Source organism: Panthera leo, chromosome C2 (genome assembly GCF_018350215.1).
Source record: "Panthera leo isolate Ple1 chromosome C2, P.leo_Ple1_pat1.1, whole genome shotgun sequence".
In the NCBI taxonomy this organism is placed as follows: Eukaryota; Metazoa; Chordata; class Mammalia; order Carnivora; family Felidae; genus Panthera; species Panthera leo.
In genome coordinates this window covers 12,985,341-13,011,798 of record NC_056687.1, presented here as the reverse complement: position 1 = coordinate 13,011,798, position 26,458 = coordinate 12,985,341, and the positions used below count along the sequence as shown (strand labels likewise).

General features: G+C 51.1%; 1 protein-coding gene across 1 annotated transcript in view; it reads left to right on the top strand.

Moving 5' to 3' along the window:
• The window catches only part of HUNK (hormonally up-regulated Neu-associated kinase), a 110,600-nt gene extending 84,838 nt beyond the window's left edge, over positions 1-25,762 (top strand). Inside the window, exons 7-11 of the mRNA XM_042902983.1 lie at positions 5,415-5,577; positions 9,539-9,622; positions 14,813-14,860; positions 19,572-19,752; positions 22,505-25,762. Of these exons, the coding sequence (XP_042758917.1) occupies positions 5,415-5,577; positions 9,539-9,622; positions 14,813-14,860; positions 19,572-19,752; positions 22,505-23,163 (1,135 nt within the window). The 3' untranslated portion in view covers positions 23,164-25,762. The remainder of the gene's footprint in view (positions 1-5,414; positions 5,578-9,538; positions 9,623-14,812; positions 14,861-19,571; positions 19,753-22,504) is intronic.
• Positions 25,763-26,458: the final 696 nt, after the last annotated feature.

Here is a 26,458-nt window from a genome sequence, read left to right as displayed (position 1 = left end):
CCAGCAGAGGGTGGGTGGAGGCTGCCTTCCACACCCCATTCCCCTTGTCAGACGTGCCCCGGGGGCCCACGTCCTCTGTCTTCACAGAGTGGCACCTCTTTCTAATTCACACAAAGGGACCATTTAGGCTTGCTGTGGCCCGAGCGAGCGGGCGCGTGTCTGTGCTGAGCGTGTCTGTGGCCGTATCTGGTTGCGTTTGTGTGTGTGCGTGTCTGTGTCTGTGAGTGTACGTGGTTGTATTTGAGTGTGTGAGATCCATCCGTGGGCTCTCCTGCCAGCCTCAGGCAGAGTCCAGCGGGACTGCCCCTCTCCCCTTTCAGACCACCCCTTGGGCTCCTCTTCTGACACTTGTTTGCTCTGATGTTTATTTTAGCACCGAGTCCCTTGCCTTAGAACGTTGGGGTCAGGAAGAAAAGGCAGTAGGAGGGGTCAGCCGCTTCAGGCCGTGTTTCCCTGTGGACTTCCTGTGAAGGCTTCACTTTAGCAGCTTCCATGAGGAGAATGCTTTAAGGCAGGCTTGCAGGCGGGGGTCCGCGGCATGGAAATGCTGAGGGGCACCTCGTGATGGCCCACACGTCTCTGTCACTGCTGTAGTGACTACACATTGAAAAACAAGTATAAGAAAACATTAGCTTGTACTTCCTTCCTACTCATCGGACGTATTGTTAACCAACCCAAGTGAAGGCATGAGGACCCTCACCTTGGTTCCCTTAGAGCAAACATGAACACCACGAAGGTCAAATACCTTCCAGGACTGGGACCCACACGCCAGGTCCCGGGCCTGCTCACTCTAGTCTGAAGCTCAGATGAGGACAAAAGGACCACTGATGAAGGAGGGACAGAGATTTTCAAGATGTCCAGGAAGGTCTGGAAACATCCATCAAGACTTAGGAAAGCTGTCACACTGAGTTCTTCAAATAGGATGGGCAGGCAGGGCTCTGTCTTGGGAAGAAAGTTCTAGAAGAACTTAAGAGGCCGTGGGTGGAGTCCGTATCCATGCCACAGAGCCAGATTTACACTCACCAGGGCTGAGGTGGTTTCACTCAGCCGCCATCTAGAATTCTAGCATTTGACTCATGAGAAGTAATTTAAACAAAGTCTAGTTACTTAGGTTACCAAGGGAACCTGGAAATAGACTGCTCGTTTCCAGCGCTGGCTCCCCTCGGCCCGTACCTGAAACAGACACCAGAAAGATTACCTCAACGTGAGCTGGAAAGCCAAGCCGAGGAGCCATGCCTCATTACCAGGGCTCACGAAAGGTGGCAGCACACAGGTATGCTGTCTGCTAAAGGAGGGGGCACTGGTGACAGCCACAGGAGTCATTACGTGAATGTGATCGCTGCCTAAATGAGTATAATCAATCCACTCAACATGGCAGCCGTTGGAAGGAAGCGGCTCTGGTAGTAGAAACACAGCCTGCCCCTCCCTGATGGCCACATCTTCATTTGCAAGGAGTCGTTCCCGGGCGCCTCATTCCATAGCTTTTCCACAGGTCGCAGATAGGCATTTGTGGATTACAACTTCAACCCAGGTATCGTCTGCTGGTTTTGCCAGATCAGTGATTTTTGCATTTGGATTTGGTCAGAAGCATAAAGGCTGCACGTGAACTAGTTGGGTTCGGACCACCGTTAAGATCCTGTATGTCAAAGAAAACAGCAGCTCGCTGCCTTCCGTTTTCGTGTGGCCCGTCGCTCATTTTGTACCAGAGGCAGGTTAATGTTGGTTTTTTTTTTTTAATTTTTTTTTTTTAGTGTTTTAATTTATTTTTGAGACAGAGAGAGAGCATGAGCGGGGGAGGGGCAGAGAGAGAGGGAGACACAGAATGTGAAGCAGGCTCCAGGCTCCGAGCGGTCAGCACAGAGCCCGATGCGGGGCTCGAACTCACAGACCGTGAGATCATGACCTGAGCTGAAGTCGGACACTCAACCGACTGAGCCACTCAGGCGCCCCAATGTTGGGTTTTAAAGTGCTGGAACCAGAAATCAAAACTGTTGGGGGAGGCAGATGTTGTTTACAGTCTTTATTTTGAAAAACGTATAAGGCAAAAAATGTGCTTTTGATAGTTCTTTTTTTTTGTTTTTTAAGGTTTTATTTTTTTAATTATTTTTGAGAGATCGCAAGCAGGGGAGGGGCAGAGAGGGGGACAGAGGATCCGAAGCGGGCCCCATGCTGACAGCAGTGAGCCTGAGGCGGGGCTTGAACTCCCCAACGATGCAATCACGACCTGAGCCGAAGTCGGACGCTCGACTGACTCAGCCGCCCAGGTGCCCCTGGTAGTTATTTTTCTGGTTTGACCAGTACACAGATTAATGGAGTAAGAACATGTGATCAGGGAAAGGAATATAGGCTTTATTATAAAGTATATTTTACAGCTTCTCAACATACCTAGCCTCAGATTTTATTATTTTAGATGTTGTTAAAAGTGTTTTACTTGTGGGGCGCCTGGGTGGCTCAGTCGGGTGAGCATCCGACTTCGGCTCAGATCATGATCTCACAGTCCGAGAGTTCGGGCCCCACGTCGGGCTCTGTGCTGACAGCTCGGAGTCTGGAGCCTGCTTCAGATTCTATATCTTGCTCTCTCTCTCCCCCTCCCCTGCTCATGCTCTGTCTCTCTCTGTCTCAGAAATTAAAAAAAAAAAAAAAAAAGGGTTTTACTTCTGGGAAATGGATAAAATAAAGGGCTTACGTTTTGTATCACTCTTCTGTAAAGCCTTTTGTTATGTCATTTGGGCTTCCAAGTTGATCTCCAAAAGGCAAGAGGAAAATATCTTTAAATTGTATATTTACAATTTAAACGTATAAAAGTACACTTTTTATAATAAATGTTCAAGCCAGTCCGTCAGCAGTTTTGCCATGTGCCAGGCTAGCCTCCCTGTTCTGGGAGCAGATATTTTTATGGAGGTGACCTTGGCTGCTTTCCTCCATCTTCCTTCTGGGGCCTGGACAGTCTCCCACCCCTCCAGTTAGCTCTGCAGATGGGTGGGAGGGGAAGGAGGTCATGGGTAACACAGGAAGGAATTGGGCCAAAGTGGTCTAACACGGGATTTAATGCGAATTTACTTAGAATTGCACCTAGTGTTCCAGAACGTTTGACTAGTGACTGTATTGCCCAAAAAAGAGGAGATGATACAAATTAAATAACTGATGCTGCAGAATACCAAATATACATGCCACTTATTGAACATGTTTTTTTAATTTTTTTTAATGTTTTATTTATTTTTGCGACAGAGACAGAGCATGAGCAGGGGAGGGGCAGAGAGAGAGGGAGACACAGAATCGGAAGCAGGCTCCAGGCTCCGAGCTGTCAGCACAGAGACCGACGCAGGGCTCGTACCCACAGACTGCGACATCATGATCTGAGCCGAAGTCGGACGCTCAACCGACTGAGCCACCCAGGCGCCCCTGAACATGTTTAAAATAGGGGCACCTGAGTGGCTCGGTCGGTTGAGCATCTGACTCTTGATTTTGGCTCGGGTCATGATCCCAGGGTTGTGAGATAGAGCCCCATCTGGGGCTCCATGCATGCACACGCTCTCTCTCTCCCTCTCAAATGAAAAAAAAAAAAAATAGTACTTTCAATCAAGAGAGTCAGCAGTGTCTTTTGGCAGAGCTCTCCTATTTCTGAAGACAGTGGACATGAAGGGCAGAGTTGGAGTGCCTGCCCACGTTTACTGGCCTCTTTTCACCTCCACCCTTCTCCTAGAGAGCTCTCTCTTCCCCTGCTTGCTCCTGGGGAGAACAGGCTTCCAAGGTGTTGCTGGGTCGATTGGCCAGGGGCACCTTGCGTGGCCCTGATCTGATTGGCCAGGGGCAAGGCCATGAGGCTGTGGTCTGATTGGCCAAGGACAAGGCACACGGCAGTCATCTGATTGGCCAGGAGCAGGGTCACTCCCGTGCAGACATTACTGGGGAGTTGCCAACAATGGAGTTTTCGGCGTTAGTAAGTGCTTTGGCAAACTTCAAAAGTATTATTTTTTTAACAAAAGTTATTTTTTACCAGTAGTCCTTCTACTCCCCGCTCTCCACCCCACCACTGTGATCTAGAATTTGTGATTTTATGGGCAACAGGGCGAGGAAGGCGGATTTCGTGGTTCTTTGGGCCCGTTTTCTTTGGATGGCGCTTACTCCTATCTAGCGAGGGAGTGCTGTCATAGGTTACATGGATGGGTGGTGGAAGATGGCCAGCAGACCTAGGTCTGCCCTTGCTGCCCTATTCAGCTGGCTTGTGAATTTGGCAAGTCAGTTTCCTCTTCTGTATCCCAGTGTGGAGTTGTCCTGTGTGGTTTCTCAGGGTGTTACGGTCTGAAGTCCCATAAAAAAATGTCTTCAGACCCTTGGGGGTGAGGGGTGGGTTACAGAGCTCTCGGGCCAGATGTGCCTTCCTTCTGCTCAGAGTGCCCTATCTGTATCTCTCTTAAGGGATTTAGAAAGTTCTATTTGATGATGTACCTGTTACCAACACACACACACTCTGTATTCCTCAGCCTGCTTTCATGTTCTCCACAGCCATTTGACACATCTGTTTACTTGAGAGCCGGTGAGTGTAGAGGTTTCGCATCTAGATTCTGCGCTAGGCTGTCAGGGTTTGTATTGTGGGGCTGCAACTTCCTGCCTATGTGACCCGGGGCAAGTTACTTCATAGCTGTTGGCCTCAGTTTCTTCCATTGGTAAAATGGGGAAAATAACAGTACCCTACAGCCGCGCCCCAGACTCTTATTTGTGAATGTGGGAGCTCTTGGTGTTTCTTTAAACACAGTCTGCATTGGCTTCTGAACGCACTCCTTTCCTAACCCACCTTACACCCAACACAAGTGTAGGCTCCACCCGTGTCCAAGAAGTACATTTTTAGAAAGCAACGCCAAAGTGCAAACAAACTTGGGGACAATTGGGGAAATCTGAATACAATCCAGATATTAGAGAACACCAAGAAATTATTAAAATTTTGTTGGGTGTGTGGACGGTATTGTGATTCTGCAGGAGATGCCCTTGGATCTTAAAGGTGCACACTGGGGTGTTTAGGAATGAAATGTCATGATGTGTGTGATTCAAAATACTTGATAATAATAAATAGGCAGTAAATAAACAATATATATATATAATATAAATAAGCAATAAACAAGAAACAAAGGAAGAAAATATGGCCAAGTGTTAACAGCGGTATATTCTGGTGTTGGGTGCACAAAGGGTATTTATTACTGTTCCCTCGACTTTCCTGTGTGAAATTCTTCATCACAAAAAGCCAAGCGAAAGAATGAATGAGTTAACGAATGAATGAACGGGTCTGAGTGTCTCCAAGGGCCTGGGATGGGGAGGGGGGCTGTGCTTTGTGCCGCCATGTTTGTGACCCCACCAAGGAGGATCCAGAACCTCTCGGTGGCCGTGGAGAAGTGACCGGTTCTCTCTCTACGGTGCAGGATTTCCCTGGAGGACCTGAGCCCGAGTGTGGTGCTTCACATGACGGAGAAGCTGGGTTACAAGAACAGCGACGTGATCAACACTGTGCTCTCCAACCGCGCCTGCCACATCCTCGCCATCTACTTCCTCTTAAACAAGAAACTCGAGCGCTATTTGTCAGGGGTGAGTGGGGCCCTGGTGGCTGTTCTCTCTGCTCTCTGTGGAAAAAGGAGCTCTTCTTAGACCTCGAGTGTTTCTCACTTGCTGACACTTGATCTAAGCTGTTAATTTGAACTAATGGAAGGCCGAGTTTCTGAATGTGGGATAAAATAGTAGCTAAACTTGCTTCTCAGGTAGCTCTCGCTTTTTATCTGAGGTATTTTTCAAATGTCCTCCCTCGGAGTTAAGCCCTGGGCAGCACTGTGAGAGAGTCAAGCCTCTTTTCCCTTCAGTTTCTCCGTTGCCTTCTCTGCCTACCTCTTAGCTCCTTGGGTTCCCATGTTAAAGGCATTGGGGATTTCTGTGGTCGTAAAAGTTGGGGAGCAGAGCCTCTCAGGCACTGATCTCGAAAGCATGATTTAATGAGGAAGGCATTACTTACTGGTACTTCTCCAGAAGGTGAAAATGAAATTGAGCTTTGCTGGCTTGACCCCGGTGCCTTCAGTCTGGGTGACAGAGCACAGGTGTCCTGTGCCCCACGGGAGGAAGTGTGGGAGTCTTGCAGCCTAGGATGGGGGTGGACGGTGGTACCCTCATGCGTCGGTCGCCTTTGGTCTTCCGCCACAAGCAGTTCATGTGCGCCTGGGGAAGGAATTGATGTGCTTCAGTGTCTGCTTCTGACTAAATCCTCTCTCCACTTGAAAAGAATTCTGCAGACCACTCCTGTTTCTCCTACTCCGAATAGAGGAGACTGACCAGTTCTGACGGGAGGTCAGCCTGCTAGAGAGATTGAGAATTGTCAGGAAGCCTGTCGGAAATTTGATTTCAGATCCACGGTCACGAAGGGTGACCATCACCCTGTGTATGTGGTGCCCTGAGATCTGATGGTATGGGGCTGTCAGTGTTAGGAACACGTGTAGAAAACAGAACATGAAGAACTTCTAGTGCATTTTCAGTGCTATTTAAAGTCATGTGAGAGTCAACCCAGTATCTCGCAAAAGGCTTAGAAACCTTTGGTGAGGTTTCTCGATTGGAGCTAAAATGAAAATCCACCTACAGTTGGGGAAATGATATTCTCCCTGTCTGGCAGAAATGACCACACAATAAGGCCCAGAAGGCGAGATGGTCAGAGTGCGTCTCTTTAGCAAATGGATTTGGGAGATGTCTACAAAACATTGCTGAATAGACACAGAGGCTCTTTGGGAGGTTTGTTGAACAGTTGGATGAGAGCACAGGTGTTTCTAAGCTGAGTCAGCTTAGGGAATTTGCTAGATTTTGCTCCAGTGGGAAATTATCCACAGAAGTACTTTTTGGGTGAACCACCAGAGGAAAAATTGTACTCGAGAAGAAACATTCTCAACAAATAAGAGGCTTTTGAAAATAACAACGGTGTTTTATTGGGGGGTGGGATGGCACATACATGTCCCGTGTAAGCCCTGCTGGGGTGACACTTCTGATGGGGACAAATCTGCAGCTTTGAGACTGGATGTGAGGGATGGTGTCCAGTCACAGGAGAGCTACTGCGGGAGAGGAATTTGAGGCCAGAAAGACAGGACCTTTGACACAGTATATTTTTTATATCATTTTACTATAAGGAATGATTAGGAGCATCTCTTGTACTGTGCCCAGGTTCTCTGTCCCTCCATGATGATGAACTTAAAGATAATTGGACTTGAAGCTACTTCTCATTTCCCTTTTATAAGAAGACCACATGCCCCCTGTTTCTTTCTTATCTTTTTATACTTTTTTTTTTTTTAATGTTTATTTATTTTTGAGACAGAGACAGAGCGTGAACAGGGGAGGGGCAGAGAGAGAGGGAGACACAGAATCCAAAGCAGGTTCCAGGCTCTGAGCTGTCAGCACAGAGCCCGACACGGGGCTCGAACCCACGAACCATAAGATCATGACCTGAGCCAAAGTCGGATGCCCAACCGACTGAGCCACCCAGGCGCCCCAATTTCTTATCTTTTTAAATCCCTATTTGGTTATATGTTTTATGATGTACATGATATGTTAGTACAGAGGTGCATGCTTATAATTTATAAATAAATATGCATATATTATAGGTCCCTTCCTATACCTTTTCCACTCATATGGGTTCAAGGTCGCACCATTTGGGGATGACTGTGGTAGAAAACAGTAGTTAAGAATTTATTTTTTAATTTTTATTTTTTTAATTTTTTTTTTAAGGTTTACTTATTTTTGAAGGACAGAGAGACAGAGTGTGAGCAGGGGAGGGACAGAGAGAGAGGGAGACACAGGATCTGAAGCAGGCGCCAGGCTCTGAGCTGTCAGCCCAGAGCCTGACGTGGGGCTCGGACCCACGGACTGTGAGATCGTGACCTGAGCTGAAGTCGGATGCATAACCGACTGAGCCATCCAGGTGCCCCAAGAATTTAAATAGCTGTCAACTAAAAGGAAGGAAAGAGGATCAACGCACTGATTTTTTTTTCAAATGATGACTGTTACTCAAAAATTAGTTTTTAAAAAGTGCCTCCGCTGAAACTGACTATAAAATTCACAATTTCATGTTTAAAGGAAAAATTACTACTTTCCTAAGCAAACATTCTTTTGGCAGAACTTCTTTGGATGCCGATCAATAATGTGCAGGGACTTTAGGGGTTTTTTGTTTTGCTTTTTAAAGATTTTGTTTTTAAATAACCGCTACACCCAACGTGGGGCTCGAACTCACAGCCGCGAGATCAGGAACCACACATTCCACCAACTGAACCAGCCAGGCACCCCAAGGAACTTTAGTTTTTCAAATACTTTCCTTCCTCTGTTCTGCCTCCACAGCTACAGATACGAACTTTGGTTACTCACGCTCTTCCTGAGCAATCCCTGAAGCTCTCAGGCTGTGTCTTAATTTGTCTTTGTTTCTTCCCATCTGCTGGTTTCGGCACCTCCTCTCTGCCCGGCCTGAGCATCGGCATAAAGGTTGCGTGCAAGTCTTGCAAAGCTGAGCATGGCTTTGTCTGTTGAGAATGTTCCCTGGAAACTCGGCTAATGTAGTTCCAGCTGGAGAAGGTTATTTTATTGTGTCTGTTTCACACTTAACCCTTAAAGCCTAGGACGTACCTGGTCTTGAGAACTAGGGTCTGGGTGAGTGGCTGCTTTTAACTAGGGTGAATTAATCCCCACAGACAGCTACAGCCGGTCAGCTCAGTAATTTCCACACACGGCTAATTTAACTGCCCTGTGTGCACTGTCCCGTCTATTAATCTCATCAACCAATTACTGACAACCCACGTAAAATTTTAAGACCGAAACTCGTGAACTGACAAGTAAAATACCTACCTTATCTGTCATTTCTCCCTTTCTCTCTTCGTTCTTGTTTTCTCTTTCTAAAACCAAGAAGCGTGGATTCTGTGTTGGAGAGCCTGGAAGGCCGTTCCGTGACTCTTTGTTGGTTGGTAGATGCATCAGTCATTTAATTCACCTTTCTCCACACAGGCCGGCACCTCAGTCGTGCACCTAGATCATCCTAGATATGGTTTTCTGTCATCTGTAAGCTGTGTTATGAATTGCTGTGGCTCACTGGGCAGGGGAGGGCAGGGATGCGGGCTGTTTTTCACTAAGGAAATAAGCAAGATCTGTATCTTGTTTGGTAGGTCAATAAAATGAGTTATTCTTTCGAGCTCACGTATCCGGTTTCTGCTTTCACATCTCAGAGTAGTCTTCATCGTACAGATGAAAGAACTGAGGCCAGCAAGGAGCAGTGACGTGCCCAGGGTCACCTGGCCCTGTCCTGGCAGAGCCATAACAGAAGTAGGTTGCCCGACTCTGGGTCCGGGGCTGTCCCCTCGCTGCATCATGCCTGCAGGCCACCCTCCAAAGAGGCTTTGCATTGCGATTACCTGGCTTGCCAACCAGTTTCGGCACTTTCTCAGCCAAGTGCTGGTTTAAAAATTAATGACTGCTTAATGGACACTTCTATTTCCTGTGAGTTAAGCCATGCTTTTTCCCCGCCTTTCTCCTCGGATAGAAATCTGACATCCAGGACAGCGTTTGCTACAAGACCCAGCTCTACCAGATAGAGAAGTGCAGGCCCAGCAAGGAGCCCTATGAGGTGAGTGACCCCCCCCCCCCAAAATAAAATCCAGGATCGCTTAGGAAGAGTGGGTTTCCATTTTGAGAGCAAAGTGGAAAGGAAACCGGTTATTGTGGGACAGAAAAGCAGCAAGAGACAACTAGTCACTTAACTGGGTCCCCGAAACAATGGCGTACGGCCGAGCCACTGTCTCTCAGTTGTTAGACTGTGGATCTTAGCTGTGGCTACACGGTCGAGTCGCCGGGGGAGGGGCGCCTGGGTGGCTCAGCCTGTTAAGCGTCTGACTTGGCTTGGGTCAAGATCTCATGGTTCATGGGTTCGAGCCCCGAGTCAGGCTCTGTGCGGATAGCTATCTGCACAGAGCCCGGAGCCTGCTTCGGATTCTGTGTCTCCCTCTCTCTCTGCCCCTCCCCCGCTCACTCTCTGTCTCTGTCTCTCTCAAAAATAAATAAACATTAAAAAATATATATATATAAAAAATGTAAACATCTGGATGCCCAGATTGCACCTCACATAATTCTCCTGAAACTCATGGGGCAGGAATGGGAAAGTGGGCGCACGTTAGTAGTTTTCAAAGCTCCCTGGCAGATTCCATGGAGTGGCCAAGGTTGGAAACCACTGCCAGTTCTTCAAAAGGTAAAAATGAGATGCTCAAAACTGTACATGAGTGTAATGCTTGGCATCAGAAGGAGGCAGTAAAATGAGGGACAGGAAAAAGTTTTGGATGAAAACAAGTATTTCTAGGCATCCTAGGACAACTTGATGCTAGATACATACTTAAAATACCAAGATCCTTTGATTTCAAAGTACAAAGTAGTATCATGGGGCGCCTGGGTGGCTCAGTCGGTCAAGCATCTGACTTCGGCTCAGGTCATGATCTCGCTGTCTGTGATTTCGAGCCCCGTGTTGGGCTCTGTGCTGACAGCTCAGAACGTGGAGCCTGCTTCGGATTCTGTGTCTCCCTCTGTCTCCCCCCCTCCCTCGCTCATGCTCTGTCTGTCTCTCTCTCTCTCTCTCTCTCTCTGTGTCAAAAATAAATAAACATTAAAAAATTTTTTTTAAAAATAAGCAGTATCATTTGGCAAGTTGTACCAAATTTGGACCCCAAATATGTGCTTGGGAAGACACTGTGCCTGGGAATCTGGATCCAGGGCCAGGGGCACAGGATGAGGGTGTCCCCCCACCCCCAACGCCCAGGACTCTTCATGCAATGCTTTGTCAAACGCGACCCCTCGGCCTTCTCAGTGATCTTCCTGGGAACCCACTTGATTTCCCCTTCGCAACCTCTGCCGTGTGCCCCAACAGTTTTTTCATTTGAGCAGAAATCAAAAGGGAGCCTTCCTCCATGCCCTACATGAGGCCGATGGGCCTGCCCACTTCTCTCTTCCGTTTTCTGTGGTCAAAGTGGTCAGTGGTGGTGACCGAGCAGTTAGTTGTCCTGGGCCCTTACAGAGACCAGCTGGGCAGAAGTGGGAAAGGCAGAAAGAGATGGCCTGGGTTCCGGAAGAGGAGGAGGAGGGGAAGTGAAGACAGTGAGCATAGACCTCTCTGTGGGTGACGTTGGCCCCCCTGAAAAGACGTCAGCCCCCCGCCTGAAAGATGCTGGGGTTGGGGAGGAGTGAGGGTGGGGGAAGTTGAGAGGAAATCCAGGGATGGCTGGGGTGGGGCTTAGCCTTGACCACGGCCTGGAGGCCTCCTGCCTCTGAGACAGGCTCCGGCACCTGCATGATGAGGATGCAGAGGAGTCTTTGGGGGGGTGGGTCATGCTTGGCTTTCAGGCCGAGGGCAGGAGGTGATGTCGGGACCACACTGCCCTGAGCTCCAGACCCTTCAGGCCAATTGCTTCCTCAGCTTCCTCTTGCGTGAGGGAAGGTGTCTCCAGTCCATCGTGCCTGGAGCCCCCAGTGTCTGTCTCCAAATGGCAGCCCCACCCTCGGTACAGGGCAGGAACTCAGGAGGTACTTTTTCTCACCCCCAGAGCCAGGCCGTCCCCAAGTTCTGCCAGTGTGACTCCTCAACCTCTCAGATCCCCTCCGCCGCCTTGGTCTCTCTCCTCCCTCCCCATCCCAGCCACTGTCACCTCTGCCTCTGGCGGGGATGTCTGCCACAGCCCTGACCGGTCTACCCCCTTCTCCGTGAACACCTGGCTCTCACTTCTCCGCACGCCAGCCGGAGCTGAGCCGTCCGCGCTCAGACGGAATCTCGTCCCTTCCCTGCTCCAGTTAGCACATGTTTACTGAGCACCTCGTGCACGCCAGGCATGCCTCCTTAAGCTGGAAGGCACGGTCGGTGACATGGCCACCACGTCACAGATTAGACCGTGGTCTGCTGGCCTCTCGAGCCTCGTCCCCCGGGCCCACACGCGCAGCCCTGCTTCTCGCTCCGTGCTCGCTCCTGCAGGCCTTAAGACTTCTGTGCTCTCTTGGCTCCCAGCACCATGCACACCCTGCCCCTTCTTCCAGAATGTTCCCCTCAGCTCTCTTTGCTGATTACTATTTTATGTCTTCAGATTCCAAGGCAGGGTCATTTCATCCCGGACCCCTGCCATTCTCTGACCTTTGCCATCGGATCACATCTCTCCAGCACAGACTCACCCCCGCCCGCATCCTGCATCCTGCATCCTGCATCCTGGGGTTTGTCCCATGCGCATGTTTTGTTTGCTCAGGGAGTGTTGGATTCACGTCTTTCTCCCACTCTGGACTGTGAGTTCCATGAGAGCGGGGACTGTGTCCCTTTTGCTCCTTACAGTATCCCTAGAGTCTACACGATGCCTGGCATTCGCTAAACGAACAAAGGAAAGAAGCAAGTGGGCCTTGACCGGGGTCTCCGGTAGAATTGGATTCCCAAGGGGAGAAGGTGGAATGATCCAGGAAGGACAGCTAGCTTGACTAAAGCAGGGGAACGCCTGGAGCATAGCGTGCAAGTCGTGTTATCCTTACAGATGACCATGCCCCGAAGCAGGGAGGGCCGTCTCACGGTCACGGGCTCTGAGGGCTTATCACCTCGGCTGGCGTGCAGAGAGTGCAGAATTCACGGCTAGGCTCCCTTGCCTCTGGATCTGCATTTGACTCTTTAGGGCCTCAAGGAGCAATGTGAACAGATGCACCCAGCGTCCCATCTGTGTGCCCTACGTGGCCTCCACTCCACTTTGCTGACGCCCATGTCCTCGGTTGCCCTCGAACCTGACCCCTGCGCTTGTTTGTTTTGAAAGCGTCTATGATGGGAAAGGGGCCTTTTCTTTCACCCAGATTATTTTCCTTGGATGATTATCTCATTTGGCCTGAAAACACATGGAGAGCGTTTTAAACATTTGTTGAAATATTTAACGGTTAGGGTTTAAATAGGAACACTAATGGGAAAAGAGCATTTCACTTCTCTGTGATCCATTTGTTTTCTCCAAACGGCAGTGATACTTGTGCTAATTAAATTACGGGCTATTACTGGATCATCCAGCCCGCCTCTGCTGGAACGTAGAGAGTGGAATGGGGCCAGCTCGGAAAAGTGTTAAGAAGATCTGAAAGGGCCCAGGTTTTCTAGGTAAAGCCCACTCAGAGCCTCCGTGGGCTTCTTTCCAGTTGCCGTCGGCTGGTCCTGGAGAAGCCGCCGAGAGGCGGATGGGTTTCAGGTCGTGCGCAGGCTGGCTGGGGAGTGAGCGAGGCCTCTGCGTTGTTCTGAGTCCCAGTTCTTTCTCTCCTCCGAGACAAAGCAGCTGAATTAAGTTGCAAAAACGTCCCCCTTGGGATTACAGTGCTGTTATTGTACGACTTTACCACGTTCTCCACCTCCTCTGCCTTTAAAGGGTAGCAGATATGTCTGTGAAAGTGGGACACGTGTCTCATCCAAGAGCACCTCGAGCATGGGCCCCGGAGACTCCTCTTCCTAAAAAAAAAAAAAAAAAAAAAAAGAGGCCCTCAAGGACCGTGGAGATCGAGGCAGGGGGGCCAGTCATCATTTTTAAGCTGGCTTATTAAAGCCACATAGAGCCGGAGGCCATTTGTGTTACAATCTTTCCCCAAAAATGTTAATTTGTAGAGCAGTGGAAAATAGAGCGGGGAGGGCTTCTGGGTAGCACAGGGTAACGAGGCAGGCTTGGAAGAGAGCTGCGTGGAGGGCGGCAGAGGGACGGCATCAGTGTGACCAGCCGTTGGAGCAAAGTGCCACACACCGGGGGTGGGGTGGGGTGGGATGGGATGGGGGGCTTCAACAGCAGCAGTTTCACTGACTCTCAGTTCTGGAGGCCGGAAGTCTGAGATCAAGGTTGGTTCCCTGCACGGGCTGTGGAGGAGAACCTGTCCCCTGCCTCCTGGCTGCTGCTGGTTGCTGACATCGTTGGGCTTCATTCCTTGGCTTGTAGAAAGAAGCACCACCCGATCTCTGCCTGTACCTTCCCTTGGCCTTCTCTGTGTGTGCGCCTCTGTGTCCAGTTTCTCCCTTTTATGAGAATACCAGACCCATTGCAGGAGGGCTGGGTTACCTCTGTAAAGGCGACACCAACAGGCCCCCTCCCCAAAGGCAAAAGAGAGTGAGCTTTCCATGTGCTCCTCCCCCCTTCCAAAGCATCAAAGGGGACACGATAGGCCTGTCCTGACCCTGTCTTCAAAGAAGGTCACGTGCTGAGCTCCTGGGGGTTAGGACTCTTGGGTACCAGTTTGGGGGGGGGAATACGATTCCACCCATAAGAGGGGCAGTAAGCTAGAAGGTAAAATATTAAAATGTTCACTTTGTATCTTATTTCACATCTATGCAGCTTGTAAAAATAGTTTGAAATCAGATTAGACAATCAGTGCTGTTGGAAATGAAAAGGGTAGTTCCCTTTGGGGACTGGGAGAGGGCAAGGATGGGGGGGGAGGGGGTTCCGGGTGGGGCCGGTTGGGCTCCATATCTTAATCCGGGTGGAGCTCTCATGCACATTTTTTGCTCTTGGAGAGAATGCGTTGACTGAGCAGCTCAGTCTCCTTGAGAGCACTCCTCCGTTATATGTCTTAGACTTGAATAAAATAGATTTTCTCACCTAGAAAATCTATTCGGTGCCTGAATTAGGACATCTGCTGCCCGCTTGCATGATGGTTTAGGAGTCTCGTTTCTGGTCTCTAAACATTGAAAGGAATAATTCTCAAACCCAGAGTTGCAAGTGGTAGGGGAGAGAGAGTTTAGGGAATAAATAGCAGGTACAGCTACTCAAATTGTTGAAAATGTTGCTTTTCACAGGCCTCCCTGGACACCTGGACAAGAGACCTTGAATTCCATGCTGTGCAGGTAAGAACATGGGAGTTATGATGGGTTAGTCTGAGTTCTCTAGAGAGAACCAACAGTGTGTGTGTGTGTGTGTCTGTCTGTCTGTCTCATGCTTGGATACCCAGGGAATAGTGGATGTTTCAGCTCAAAATCCAAGGCCTTCTGGAAGCAGAATTCCTTCTCTCTCAGGACACTTCAGACTTTTTCTCTTACAGCCTTCACCTGATTGCATGAGGCCCACCCACCTTGTGGAGGGTCATCTGCTTTGCTCAAAGCCTACTAATTTAATCCCATGTGAAAAATACCTTCACAGCAACATCTAGATTGCTGTTTGACCAAAAACTGGATACTGTGGCCTGGTCAAGTTGACACTTGAAATGAACCATCACATGTGACCCTGAGGGCTGGTGGATCTCTGCTTAGGGCTCTGGATTCTACATACCTCCTTCCTTGTCCTGAATTAAAACGCAGAGTCCGATGGTGAGTGGGTTTATCAGAATCCCTTCAGATCAGACAGGTGCTTTCTTTGTTGACCATTTTTAATTGTCTTGCTGTCGCTGCACACTGGGCTGTGCATTCATGTTTTTACCTATATGAGAAGTGGGGTTTGCAACAGTCCCGAGCTTCCCAGCTTAGTGGCCTAATTTATGAACGAAGTCCTCTCTTTCTCAGCCGCATTGTGTTTTTCCCGTGGCAAAATCAGGTCTCTGTGGCTTTTCCAAAGCAACCGGCAGGCAGTGCCTGGGCACCTGGGCCGCCCCAGGTATTCACGATCCACACCTGATTCTGACGTTCCAAACAGTCACATGAGGTTAGCTCGTCAGCAAGGGGACAGCAGGCTCCAGAAGAGCCCGTGCTGAGCTGGACTATCATCCAAAGAAAACAGCTTCAGCTCACCTGCAGACCCCAGGCTCTTGGCTGCGGCATCACGCCATCCGTGGTCAGTTTCCACCGCGTGAGGGTGCAAGGCAGCTCTTATGCAGCCCGGGGTGGGGAGGAGGTGTGGCCGCCCCTGTCCCTGTGAAATGGCTGCGTTGGCCTTTCAGACTGTGACGCAGATGAGATGTGAGGTTCATGTTTATGCCTGAAGAGCTGACTTTCGGTTGCAGGTGGGGAAACACTTCTCTCAAGGGGCCGTGTGCTGCTGATGTGTACCCTGCTGTATCTATAGGAACAGAGCTGGGGAGGAAGGGGGAGGGCTCTCGCTCTTTGGAACGCAGGAGGCTGGAGTCACAGGGACGAGCCCAAAGGGACCAGCTCTGGAGCTCAGATGTCAGAGGCCAAGAACCTACTTTTCTCCAGAAAGCCCCATGCAGCATACTCCCTGGCTTCTTCCTCTCTTCTACCAAACAGTTGTGACACTGTAAGAGTCTTGAGTAGACAAACCTTTGTGAGGCCACATTTTTTTTGTTGTTTTAATGTTTATTTTTGAGAGAGAGACAGAGACAGAGACAGCACAAGTAGGGGAGGGGCAGAGAGAGAGGGAGACCCAGAATCTGAAGCAGGCTCCAGGCTCTGAGCTGTCAGCACAGAGCCCGATGCCAGGCTCGAACTCACAAACCGCGAGATCATGGCCTGAGCCGAAGTCGGATGCTTAACCTGAGCCACCTGGGTGCCCTGAGGCCACATTTTCAAAGTGTCCGGTTTAGTAAATGTCCGTGCACATGTGCAGTGGGTAGAAAGTGGTTTAAAGAAAACCAGAAGCTGTTTTGTGTGGGGCTGGCTTCTGGGGCCTCATGTGGCCCCCTCTCCGATCTGCCTTGGGGAGTTTGGGAGGCGGGGTGGGTGTGGGGAGCACATGAGACTCAGAAGAAAGCCAGAGAGACCGTGCAGGCAGCCGGATTGCTGGGAGGGGAGCACGGGAGTGGGTGTAGGCACATCGAAGGGGAAATATAATGAGTCCCTCTGAAGATCTGTTTCTGTTACATAAGGTGCTTTAGCATCCTGCTCCCTGGAAGATCTCTTGTGGAGAAAATAGGGTATGCAAATGAAAAGGTATAATGGGATGATGGGTTGCATTTGGTCACCTGTGCCTGGAGGGCGCTGAGATTGGCTGGTTGTACAAACACATGTCTTGTGTGGGCTGGTGACCCATCCACACGACTGATCCAGCCGTGTGTCCCCGGCAGGGGTCTCTTGGGTGGTGGATTCTTGGCATGCCCGTAAGAAACTGGTAACTATGAAATCACCCATTCTTTGGGTTGGACAAGGGTGTTCTGGGAGCTTTTGGAGAAAACACCCGGGTGCAGGATCCTGGGATGAAGTTCAACAGGGTGGCTCCAGCAGGGTTCCTGAGGTCATTTCCCCATCCCTCTGCCCCAATAGCAGGCTTTCTGTTTGGTGCTATCCCTTTGTCAGTTCCCAGAGAGGTTTTTTAGAGCCAACGTTGGGCTCTTTCTACAGGGAATTCACGTCCTGTACACCTCTCAGTGCTGATGAACTCTAGCTGGGTGGTGATGCTGGCCCCCCAGAAACTTTGCATCTTGATCCTTTGGCTTTGGAGAACCCAAAGAGAGTTGGGGAGGGGCCAAGATGAAGCCATGAAGCCAAAGGCAGAGCAGCTTCCTCTAAAGTGTAGGGATCACGGAGCACCCCGAAGGAAGCTGTACTCGTCATTCTTTTTTCTTTTTTAAATGTTATTTGAGAGAGGAAGAGAGCAAGAGACGGAATGTGAGTGGGGAAGGGGCAGAGGGCAGGGGGGACACAGAATCGGAAGCAGGCTCCAGGCTCTGAGCTGTCAGCACAGGGACCAACACGGGGCTTGAACTCACGAACCATGAGATCACGGCCTGAGCCGAAGTCAGACACTCAACTGACTGAGCCACCCAGGCGCCCCTGTACTCACTATTCTAGAAAACAATCCTGAAAATGGCGGGGGGGGGGGGGGGGGGGAGGATCTGCAATTTTGTCTTTTCTTCCAAACACTGTTTTACGTGGTTTCATAGAAGTGCATTCAGTTTCTTTTTTACCATTTAAAGTGTAAACAGGTAGAACTGGTGATTTTTCTCATTAGAACAGAGACAGGAAGAATAGCACAAGAGGAAGAGATTTTGCCAGACTTTTCAGGACAAGCCTGTCACGTCCCTTCGATGCTTGGGGCACAGCGGGGGTGTGACAGCTCGTTCCCCTTTGCCTTAGAGAAGGGGGCTGTTGGGGGGGTCACAGAAACCAGGAGAGGGATGCGGCCTTGACCCAGATGGTCTGGAGCAGGTGGCCCCCTTTCCCGTTCGTAGCATTCTGCTAATGACCTGGGGCTCAAGCCTCCTCCCGAGAATCCCGGATGCCCACCTGGAACCCTGGGACTACAGCCTGGTCCCTGTCCCTCACCGGCCCGTGTGTCTGCCTTTCTCTCTGCCCCGGACTCGTCCTGCCCCAGGCTTCCAGAGGGCGTGAGTTTTCACTCGGCTCCCAGATGAATTATTCAACCCGCTTCTGGCTGTTTGCTGGTCCGTGATGGGGTGACAGCTGTGCTTTGTCCCAGGTCATGCTCTCAGTGCAGCACCTGGCACTCGACGTCCCGTAAAAGGCTCTTCGGATGCTGGGGAGGGAGTTTGCGAAGCTTCACCCCTCCTCTCTTCCCTCCTCAGCCCTCCACTGGGGATGGCCATGGCAGCCCAGGCTTGGGGCCCTAAGGCACTGGAGCCCTCACGGTGACCCTCAGGGTTGGCGTGGCACCCCCACTTCCCATTCCTCCCCTGCTGTTTTCTCCCACCCGCCGATTGGGCATCAGGAACCCCCATCTGGACAGGCTTTGAAAATCCCCATTGGAAGGGGCTGTGCAAGCCCAAGGAGAAGCTTCCTGGAGAAGCTTTTCAACAACATCAATGAGGAGCTGATGAGCTCTCTTGAATTGTAAATATTCTTCACGTTTAAGGCAAAAACCGTGAATCTGGTGGTGAGGTCAGGGATGCGGTTGAATCTGTTGAACAGTAAACATCAAAGTCTTTACGGCTGGAGAAGAAACTTCTGAGTGGTATCGCCCTTCCCAGAAGCTGGAACGCAATTTTAATTCAGTTTGGTTTCTACTGGCTTTTTTTTTTTTTTTTTTTTTTTTTTTTTACATTTCAATAACTATTAAGTCTTCTCTATGTGCTTGGCTTTATGCCAGAGGCTGTGGGGTTGAAGATACATAAAATAGTAAAATTCACTCCAGTCAGAGGGACACAAGTGACACATAGTGACGCAAGCAAGGGCTTGCATGACCGAGGGCGGAAAAGGGTCAGAAACTCACCCAGGATGGCACAGGGCTCCTGGGGTTGCCGTCCACCTCCTTGGCCTGACTGAACACACAAGAGTAAACATTAAGATAGAAATGGTTATGTTTCATTTGCGAAGTTACCTTTGCAAAACCACTGCTGTGAGCAAAATCCTAGAGCCCTATTCTGAGTAAGACCACAGACTTCCAGAAATCCTCATGTGTTTTGCCTCAGTTCCTTCATCTTGTTCTAGAACAATTGACCTCCTAGGGATGAACTTGCCCTTGCTGGAACACCTTGAAATAGGGCCGTGCGGGGAGCTGGGGATGACAGAAGCCTGCTTGTGGCCCAGGGAGAGGGAGGTGGGTTCCCTGGGGCATCTGCTGGGCCTCTGCTCCTCCCTTGTTCAACGTGCAGCTGAGAACGGAGTTTTGAGAGGCTGGGGTTTCTCAAATCCACTTGGATAACTCTTCAAAGGGGAGTCACATTGTATATGTCTCTGTGTCTGAGTACATGTGTTTACTTCTGACTTGAAGGATGAAAAACCCAAAGAACAAGAAAAGAGAGGGGATTTTCTTCATCGGCCGTTTTCCAAGAAGCTGGACAGGAACCTCCCCTCCCACAAACAGCCCTCGGCCTCGCTCATCACGCACATTCAGAACACCAAAGCCCTGCTGAAGGACCGGAAGGCCCCCAAGTCCGGCTTCCCCGACAAAGGTGGGTCAGCTCCAGGTATAGTCTAGACCACTCGTGTTAAGCTGCACGGCCATGCGTACCCCTCCCGGGTGGCTGTGCGGACCCCCTGGGACATACACGATTCCTGTGCCCTGGGAAAGCAGTGAACACACCCAAGGCAACCCAAGAACACTGGAGGTCCAGACGGGGTGGTATTGGCCACCCGTGCAGGCAGGGTTTGAGAAAGCAGAGGTGGGGTGCATTGCATTGTGGGAGCAGAGATCAGGGTATAAGGTATTTCAGGAGTAGGGATTGGGGTGCACAGTGTTATGGAACGAGGGACAGGTGTTCATTGTTGCAGGGACAGAAATTGGGGATTGGCGGCACGGTGTGGCGAGAGCCTGCCCAGAATAGCGAACACCTAGAGACACTGAGGCATGGTTGATGGAGTCTGGGCTCTGGGGTGGGGCTGGGGGTGCTCAGAGCCAGCTCTGTGGCTTATTGTGGGTTAAGCTCCTTACCCTTAGAGGACCAAAATTGGTTCCCTTACTGGCAAAAGGAAGCCCACCCGTTGGAGCTACTGGGTGGATTAAATGAGATACATAGGTTGGCTTGTCCGCCTCTTTCAGAGTGTGGGACATCAGGTAACTGATAAATGCGAGGCTCCCTCCTCCGGGACAGCACTGAGGGACGTGGGGGAAGCAGGAAAGTGTTGGGGAGGTTCCAACAGCACCGAGGACTAGAGGTGTTACCCTAAGAGAGACCTGGTTCTCAGCCAGAGAGGAAAATTCCATTTGATTCCGTTTCCTTCCTGAGGTTTCAGAAAGGCAGCGGGTCTCACAGGATGACTCTGCTTGTCCCTCCTGAGTGATTCTCCTTTCTGGCTTTGTAACCAGCAGCAAATTCAGGCCCTTGACGGAGACATCCCATGGATGTCCCCAACAAAGTCTAGGTCAGTGCTGATGCGTTGGATAACTTTGCCACCCCAGAGCTGGATTCCATCCTGGCAGTTTCCTGGGCCAAGTATCATTTGTTTCTTCGAGTTTTTCCTTCTGAGAGCATGTTAGCTTAGAAGCGTGGACACCCTATGTAATTGCTAAGACCGAGCTCTCGCCATGGGGCAAGCACTGTGTCAAGCTCTCAGCTCACCCCAGTGAGGTTATTCTCACCTCTGTTACTGAAGCAGAGGAAATAGGCAGAGAGAACTGGCCGAAGTCAGAGAGCTCGTAAGTGGCAGAGTCCAGATTTCCAACCCGGCCGCCTGGCTCTAGAGCTTTCTCTCCTGACTGGTGCAGGCCCCTGCGTCCTGATAGGGATGGAAGGTGAGGAGCCGGCCGGTGCGCTCACAGGGTGGGGCTGGTGACCAGGTCCTTCCTGCCCAGGGTGATGGAGTGTGCCGGCCAGGGCCCTGGGGGGCTGACTCTAGATGGAGATTAGCAGGGCGAATGTGGGAGGCTTCCTCTCAGGATCTACATCACCCGGAGAAGGGAAGGATGCAGCACTGGGCAGAGGGGGACCCTGGGCCACAAATTTGGAGGACAAGGCCATCGCCGGAAGGGGAGGGGACGAGATGCTGCAGTGCCCGGCTGTCACACCGGATTCGTCAGCCGCCGATGAAATTTTGCTTCTCTCTGCTGGTGACTCTCAGGCACCTGTGGTGGCCTGAGGAGGCGATTTATTTTGGGATCTGTGTATTTATTTATATGAGGCCACGAGGATGCCCTATGCCCTCGGCTGCTCCTGAATCACTCTGCTTCTTCCTGTAGCTGAGCCTCGACGGGGGCCTAGAACACGCGATGGTAGAAAAGCCAAGCTAAGAGCTCGTTCTGCAGGAACTTGGCTCTATTTCCCTCAGCTTCAGATCTGTGGGGTTTCCCCTCTCTTTTCTGGCACAGTCCGCAACCCTGGATTCCGGTCTGTGCCAATTTGAGATGGAAGCCAGGGGGATTGGCTCATCGCCCTCAAGATATAGATGAGGACTGTTTCACCCCTTCAGAACCGGATGAGGCCCCGGTAAGATCAGGAGTCAGGAGGGAACCTTATAAAGGAAGTCGATTCGGACACTTACTACATACGGGTGAGCCAGGAGGACATTCAGCTGAGGGACACGAGCCAGTCACAGAGGACAGATGCCGTAGACTCCGCTTATATGGAGCACCCAGCGACGTCAGATGCATCGACAGAAAGTCCAATGGAGGTTGCCAGGGGCTGGGAATGGGTGTTACTGCCAAGTGGGTACGGAGTTTTTAGATTCCCAACACGAAGAGTTTTGTTTCACGGCAGTGTGAACGTACTTAACACTACTGAACCATCCACTTAAAAATGGTTAAGATGAGAAATTTATGTTACGTATTTTTTTTTTTAACCACAATTTAAAAAAAAAAAAAAAAAAGGAAGCACAAGGGAAACCCTCCTTCCAGTGTTGGCTATCTGAGGACCAAGTTCACGGGTCCTGGGCTGGGTGTGCTCCTAGCAGTTTGGTGGCGTTCTTCTGAGTCGGGTACCTTTTTGATTCAAAGACTCGTTGGCAGGGTCCCGCATGTTAGGCAGCCAGGAGGAGGGCAGATGTTAAGGTGGTGCCGTGGGCACGTCAGAACTCGGGAGGCCTCCTGTCTCCGGCCTTCTGTCCCCTCCATTCTAGAAAGAGCAGCTGGTCCCCTGTGGGGAGCGCTGGACGCGGGGGCCCTTTGCTTCTTGCTTCCTTCTGGCCTCCCCAGGAACCGTCTGTCTCGGTGAAGCAGGAGGGCCCTTCTCACCGCCGTCCTCATGGTCTCCTCTGCTTTCTCGCGTGCAGATTCCTTTGGCCGCCGCAATATCTTCCGCAAGACCTCAGACTCCAATTGTGTGACTTCTTCTTCCATGGAGTTCATCCCCGTCCCACCCCCCAGGACCCCCAGGATCGTCAAGAGACCGGAGCCCCCTCCGCAGGGCCCTGGGGGCCCTGGCATCCCCCTCAAGGAAGACCCCCCGGTGCTGGATATGGTGCGCTCCTTCGAGTCCGTGGACCGCGAGGACCACTCTGAACCACTGTCCCCGTCTCATCACTATCGGATTCTAAGCTCACCTGGGGGCTTGGCCCGCGGGAATCCCGGTGAGCGGACGCTCTCCCCGGCCCTGCTGCCCGGAAGCCTGTCCCCTCTGCAGACTCCTTTGCATCCCACTCTGGTCTCCTTTGCTCACGAAGAGAAGAGCAGCCCCCCGAAGGAGGAGGGCGTGTGCTCCCCACCTCCGGCTCCCAGTAACGGTGCCACGCAGCCGCTGGGGAGCCCGAATTGCGTAAAGAGCCGCGGCAGGTTCCCCATGATGGGCATCGGACAGATGTTGAGGAAGCGACAGCAGAGCCTGCAGACCCCCGCAGACCGGCCCCTGGAGGCCAGCATGCCCCCCCTGCAGCCCATGGCCCCCGTGAGCCTCTCCTTCGACATGCCTGATGGGGTCAAAGGCCAGTGCTAACCCGGGCCAGTGGCGGGATTCTGGGTGTTTCTAAGGACAGCGGTGGAACAGAGCTCCTCACATCTGTCAGGGTGTGAAGATTGAAAGGCCTCATGGGAGCCTCCTTCAGGGTCTCACCGCCCCCTGCCACGGAATGTCCCCACTGTGAACCGCTAAAACCCACAGACCCAAAGCCTACACTCCCCAGGCTCGCGTAGGGACCCTGGAGTCGCTGGGATTTACGAGGAGGGGTGGTTACAGGTGCGGTTTCAACCAGTTGTGTCCTCCTTCTGCCCACCCACCCACGACCCTCTGCCCACCTCCCACTGCTGGGCTGCTGGGTGAAAACCCCACACCGGCCGCTGAGCTCTCAGATCACAGACTGTTATGAGATCTTTCCTCACTTTGTGATCTTCTCAGCAGTCAGCCAGTCACCCGGGGACTGAAGGCGGCATCACAGAGTGACTCGTCCAGGCCACTGCTCCCCTTCCTCTCGCAGACCGTGGTCGCTGGTGAGCCCGCTGCCTGAGGAAGACAGGAAGCAGCACCACCCCCTCTGAGTGGAAGGGGGCATCGGGGCAAAGACCGATCCAAACGGTGGGGACCCTGGTGAAAGGAAGGGCCCAAAGGGACACGCCTTTGCCATCTTTTTTGGTTGACCTTGCTAATGGTTCAATGATCTTTTCCCAAGATGGTGTTTCTTTATGTGATGTCAAATTGAAGTAACATAATTAAAAAAACAACCCGGCTGGAGAGACCATGAGAAGCGATTCTACCAAATTCACGTTTTCACGCAAGGATAAGCGTGGAGGGCACGGAAGCTCTCCCACGTGATGTTTTCAGTGGCCGGTGGCCTCCCGTGGCCTGCAGGAGGGCTTGATCGCAGCTGGCCCCGTGTCCCTCCCGTTGTGTCAACATGACCTGATCCTTCTGGAAGGCATAGGACATGGCCACGGCTGGTTATTTAGGAAGAGAAAAGGTTGAGGTTGAATTTGGATGCGTTCGGAAGGCACCGTTACCTCTGTGCGGTGCGGCTTTCAAGCTGCCAAGATAACAAGGGTGGCTTAGAGCTGAGTTCATTTGCTGTGAGCTGTGAGAGGGCTTGCCTGGCGGGGATCGTGTCCAAAAACTCAGCACCGTATCCTCTTGGAGGAAAGCAGCGTTCCTCAAACACGCTTAGAGTCCGCGCTGTTTTCACGCCTTTCGTCAAGGATCGAACCAAAGATGCGTCTCCGGTTCTGTGTCCACGCCATCCCCGTGTGCGCATTTTGTGGACCTCAGTGTTGTCTGACCCTGTCTAGCAGGAGCTTGCTGGGGTCCGTCTCCTCTCAGGGCCCCGGGCCCTGGCACTTGGTGGCGACCACCGGTCATGAGCAAAATTGGAGAAAGAGGAGGAATTGGCACAGGCCGGATAGCGGTTAGCTCGGGAGACAGGTGACACAGTGGCTTGGGGTCTTCGGCTGTTGACTGGCGCAGGCGTGAGCAGACCCACAGCTGTGGTCACCCTGGGGCTTGCCCGCTGGTTCGGAAACGGGCCTCGGCCCTTGAGAACAACAACGCCTGCCTTTGTTTCCCCTGGCAACCAGCCCGTGCCAGAGAGCCCTGAGGTGCTTCCTCAGCTTTTCTCCTTCAGCAGCGGTGACCTCCTCCTGCCCCACACGTTTCTGGCTGAGCAAGGAAAAGCGTGGCTATTTGGCTGACTCTAGAAGCCACTGAGATGCCCGGGCTCGGCTGACTTCGCAAGACCTGGAGCAGCTGTGTCCCACCTCGATGGGATCATCCCGGCACTGGGGCTTGCGAGGAGGGAGCCAGGCTCCTGGCTGTGGTGTCGTTCTTCTGTGTGGCTCCAGACCGGGTTCCAGAACTTTCCATTGGAAGTGGCGCTTGTTAAGCAGAGAGAAGAAAAGCATCTGAAAGCGGCCTCTTTCCACTTGACACGAAGCGTGTCTGGTTTCCGACCAGCGAAGGAACCCTTTACGAACGTGGTTGCTGGCTTCAAGTGTCGTGCTCTGCCGACTCGCCGACTCGCGGGCTGTGTCCCTGTGCCTTGTGAACTTCTCTCCCCTTATGTCTCTTCCTTGTATTGTACTTTCCTTGAGAACACGAGTGTTTTTTCCGTATCGCTGTCAGTTAAGCTCATTGGGACATGCTTTCTGTCCCTCGATTCAGGAACAGCCGCAGACCGTCGTACGACTCACGGACCGTGTCACCACTGGTAGCTTGAACTGTGAACTCAGGTTTATTCCAGACCCAGTGAGAGGTGAGAGTGAGGCAGGGGGGAGGGGTCAACTGTATTTTTTTGTATGTGAGCACCTGACAAATCTATGAAACCGAATGAAAGAGGAGATGTTAAATTCTTTATTATTTTATTATATTTATATGGGAAACTGGACCTTTGGTAAGTACAAAGTATGTTGTCTGTTTGACCCACGACTGTCTCTCATTAGTGTGTGCCCATGACCTCAGTCAGCCTGTAGTCACTGACGGAAATGACTGAACTGTCACCGTGTGAAGTCCAGGAGGAAAAGTCCACTTTATTGTGTGATTTGGTCGTAAGTAAGGACTGTATTGATGTCACCATTAAGTATATGTACTTTTATAATGACTGTGAAATACACTATTCCCTCACCATGACTGTTTCATTCACTTGCATTTGACACATCTCCAAACACTGAGTATGTTGCAATCGCTGAGCTGTCTTCTCCGTAAAGTCCTTGGCCTTGCAACTGACAGGATACGGTGGGAATCGCGCTGTGGGGTGTTTGAGGGCATCTTCTGCCCCCACATCACTGCTTCATTTCAGCTGCAGCACGTGTGATGTAAGAAGTCTCCTTCGACCGGCACACAGCGAATGGCGGTGCAAGAGAATTCAGCATTTTTCTTTTCTTTTTTAGCAGGTTCGGGGTCTCTCTTGGAGATTCTGAAAATGGCACATGAAAAGTGACATCTGTGAGCATTATCTCTAGCTTTTGTCCTTGCCTTAGGGATTGGTGAGGGATGGGAAAGAAGGGTGATGAGGTAGAGCAGAAGGGTTGGATTGTCCTAGCTCTGACTTTATTCATTACCGTTCGCAAAAGGTTTTCATACATAACCACCTTGCTGGAACCCTGGGGTCCCCCTGGGCGGTGTGGCTCAGAGGGTGGCATGGAGGAAGTGGAGTTTCTCTGAAGTTTGATGGGGTTGGGAAGCAACAATGAGTATCTAGTTGTGGTGATGCTATTTTCTTTTAGGGGGCAGAACATTTTAGAACAGAAAGAGACCTGAGATGAGGTGCTTCAACCCCAACTTTTTTTTTTTTAATTAAAAAAAAATTTTT